The sequence below is a fragment of the Macadamia integrifolia genome, chromosome 6, assembly GCF_013358625.1.
Source record: "Macadamia integrifolia cultivar HAES 741 chromosome 6, SCU_Mint_v3, whole genome shotgun sequence".
Classification (NCBI taxonomy): Eukaryota; Viridiplantae; Streptophyta; class Magnoliopsida; order Proteales; family Proteaceae; genus Macadamia; species Macadamia integrifolia.
Genome location: NC_056562.1, coordinates 16662577 through 16666672, shown reverse-complemented (window position 1 = coordinate 16666672; position 4096 = coordinate 16662577). Strand labels below are relative to the sequence as shown.

General features: G+C 36.2%; 1 protein-coding gene across 1 annotated transcript; it reads right to left on the bottom strand.

The window, feature by feature from the left end:
- Positions 1-2309: 2309 nt before the first annotated feature.
- On the bottom strand, positions 2310-3278 carry LOC122082799. Its single transcript, XM_042650574.1, has one exon. The coding sequence runs from the start codon at positions 3254-3256 to the stop codon at positions 2471-2473; it is 786 nt and encodes a 261-aa protein (XP_042506508.1). The 5' UTR covers positions 3257-3278; the 3' UTR covers positions 2310-2470.
- Between the last annotated feature and the right edge of the window lie 818 nt (positions 3279-4096).

Genomic DNA, 4096 nt, shown 5'->3' with positions numbered 1-4096 from the left:
TGGTATTTAATTTAGAATCGTATGCTTTTACTTTTATTCCAACGGAGGAAATGGTTTGGCTACTCCCTTGCAAGGAGGGTTTGGCTTTTGACGTATAGAACTGATTAGTCCACTTTCTTCATGGCTTCTAGATGCATGTAATTCGAAATCTATGTGTATTGCACATTCTTATATACCAGTAAAACTTTGTTTAACTCTTTTCGAAAATAAGAAAACCTCTTGATTCAAATGAACAAATGCCTAGCGTATTTGGTAGCATGTGGTGTTTGATAGCCCATACTAGAACGCATTTTATATAGAGGGTCTCTCTCTCTCTCTCTCTCTAAAATCAAAGAAAAAGCCTACACATAGTAGCATAATTTATACAACATATTGACATTATCTACCAAGTATTTCCTAGTCATTGCCTCTTTGGCAATATTTCTAATCTCAAAACTAGCCCATCATTAGTTTTAAAATAAAAAAGTTGGATGGGTCAAGAAGAGCTCTGTTTCCAAACAGAGAGGTATTGTTATCCAAGGCCAAGGTTGCTTGTTAGTTCCATAAAAAAATTGGGTTAACTCTTCAACATGGCTCCAAATATGGTTCACCACCTATCCATTTTCTTGTGCTTTCATCAATCATTGAAGTTTACTCAGAAAAAAAAAAAAAAACTCCTGAAGTAGTCCCCTCGATGTTGCCTCACATTTTTTTTTTTTTCTTGATCAGATAATTAGCCTCAAGTAAGATACATTTTCTTTTATGAATAATGGCATATGCCCATCCAGAAATATTATTAGACTGATCTAATAAATCTGTGATTACAAGAATCTTCTATTGAGAGAGAGAGAGAGAGAGAGAGAGAGAGAGGAATAGGAAAAGATGTACCAAATTGGGAATAATGGTTAATTACCTGAGATGCAGAAAAAATTTAAGCATACCCATTACTAATCCAATACTTTACCTATTTAAGGATAATATACGGAATTTGGTTTTTCATGTGAAAAAATAACTTGGTTTCTATGTTTCCATATGGATAGTATACGGAATTTGGTTTTTCATGTGGAAAGATACCTTGGTTTCTATGTTTCCATATGAAATTGCAGGTAACCATCAAAGAGAACGGGGCAAAACTATCTAGGCATATCATTAAAGTTGAAGAAATACATAACCAAATTATTAAAAGAGGAAATGGAAAGAAAATCAGGTTTGAAATCCAATGGGCTAGAGGCCCAAACTCTTCTTGAAAACTCGCAATCATTGGGGAAAGAAAGCTGGCTAAATATTGGAATACCTTTTAAGTTCAATTCTTGCCACATTTTCTAAAGCAATTGAAAGAAATAATAAAAAAAGGGAAAAGAACATTCTTTGGTCGCACACCCCTGTGCTAGTGTGGGCCAATGGGGGAATACACATGGGCATCAATTGGAGGTGGGATTTTTGGGTTTTTGACAAGTGTGGGTGCATCATTTTGTCACCTTCTATGCCTGGGAGTAGGGGCTGTAGGACTAGGGAGCATTCCTGTCCCCTAAAAAAATTATGTGCAAGGGATATTATACAATGGCGTAGCAAATCCTTTTGCCTTTATTTATGAAAATTATTTTTTAAAAGGAAAAACGAACTATGTCTGAGAGCGCAGTGTATGTTAGCGCTTCCAGAGTCTATCTCTCTCCTACCATAATGAAATGATATATCTGCACTTCTCTTGTGAAAGGATAGAAGAGAGGGAGACTCAGGGAGCACTGCGTACATTATGCTCCGAAACAGAAAATTACTTCCATTTTTTTAAATATTGATCTTATGGATTTTTTTTCCCCCAAACACTTGTATACCAATTTAGGCAAAGGAGGTTTTTCATTTCCAATCTTTAAATAGTGAGGGTTAGGAAAGAGAGTGGGGGTGGGGGGTGAGTGTGGATAAGGTTACGATCCTTATCCCACACATGGTATTCACCACAAGGCTTTTTCTATTGTGGATTCCATGGGTATGGATCAAAATCATACGAAAATAATTCTTGTACGATAACCTGATCCGCTCTCGAGATTTGGGAAACCACACTATCTCTGTCTTGATGTGAAATTTTGTTTTAATTTACAAACCTTGTCCTTTTATTATTATTATTATTATTATTATTATTATTATTATTATTATTATTTCTCTCACAATTTTTAGCAGCACTGCAGTGTGATGGTCCAAGGAAAAGAAAAATGCCAAAATGGTAGTCTTTGCTGTTAACAGTTAAACCATGTAGATGTCAAAGCAAGTTAAGAGTTTTGGCAGTCGAGGCATGCAGATGAGAGAGTTATTGACTATAATGTATAAATAGGACATCAATATCTAAATTCTCATTGCGAAACATCACTTATTGGTTACTGTAATAAGAACCCAAGATCATTAAAAAACCAAATCAATACAATTCATGGAAAAATAATCAAAATTCCTCCATATATAGCTGTGTAATATTAATGTAATTAAAAAAAAAAAATTCATCTCAACTCAGATTTGCTCCTCTCTTGGATGGCTCAAGGGCATGACATGCTCTGCAGGTGGACATAAAAGACCTGAAGAATCTTGGAACAAACCATGTTGAGCTCCTTTTGTTCTTATTGTTCTTCACCTGTTTCTTGGATCTCAACTCTTCTGGCACCAGAATCTCACCTCTTTTTCGTCGCGGCGGAATTGAAGTAGTGGGTGTTAAGATTGGTGCCGGAGCTATGAACTGCCACCTTTGATTAGACACCTGAGATTGTAGCCTAATCGATCTATTACTCATCTGGTTTCTTGTAATTGGAACCCTTCTTGTGGCAATTTGATCATCTGAAGGTTGTTCTGAACTACCCAACAATCTCTTCTCAATGTTCTCACAAGAGCTTGTTCTTCCAGTACTACTGCAACTGCTGCTCCTGCTGTTGCTTCGAGATGATAGTAATGAATCCTTGCTACTACTGATACTACTGGTGCGGCTACTGACATGAGAACGATGGCCATTAATCCTTCCAATATTATTCTTAACTGATGATTCAGATGGGAATGCATGAGGTAGAAGACGACCATTGAAGAACAAAACATCAGCTGGTGAGCTCTTATTGAGGTCATTAGTAGGAGAGCTTGGTGGAACACAACCAAACTCGAAATCAGATTCTTGAAAATGTTGGGAATCATCATCTGTAGGAGAGGAGGATTCTTGATCTTGGCTAGCCAAGCTAATGGAAGAGAAATTGTCACCAGAATCAGAGTCTTCATTCTTTCCAATAACATCATCTCTACCATCCCCCATTGAATTGGGTGACTGAACAATCTCATCAAGGAGTTGGTATATATGGAAGATAGTGAAAGGATTTGTTTGCTTTGCTTCCCTAAAAGGAGGAACTGTGGAATGATGTGGGCTCCTAGTGGTCCTATCTTGACCATCTGGGTGGTCTGAATCATTTGCTCCTAACTTGCCTACTCAACATCATTCGATGCATACTTGCTTAGTTTTCTAATAAAATATGATAAGTGTTTGTCCTGAAAAAATGTTGTATATATCTTAGTCTATCATTTAATCTGTCTAGTTCACCTTTCTGATCTGATTAAGATGCCAAACAACTTAATCTTTAGATGGTAGATCCTTGTAGCTAGATCTTTGTTTTGTGGATCAAGTCTACCTCTCTTCATTCCTTTTGATATGGGTGATCTGTAATTCTAATTCATGTATAGGTAAAAAGAAATTCTTGATATCTTTTGGCCATGCTTTTCTTTGTCTTTAAGACACCTTTTCCCACCTCCACCCACAATACAAAGCAAGAAGTGTATATAATACCCATAATAATTTCTCATACACTTTGCTTCATTTTTTAAAATGAAAGCTACTTGACCAAAGAAATTAATAAATTGCTTTCAGTACTGATCTTTTAGAAGAGCTAGCAATCATGGAATCAAACACCTTTTCCTAAGTTTCTGAAGAAAAGAGAATAGTTTTTTGAGATTAGTTAACAGGAATTTTTGCTTTATCAATGTTATAATCTATTGGTATTGAAGGGAGCACCAGTAACAAGGCTTATTGTGAACATTTTTGTAAGTTCTCCTTGTCACCCATTTAGGTTTTGTGTAGGACCACCTCTCCATCTTATCACAT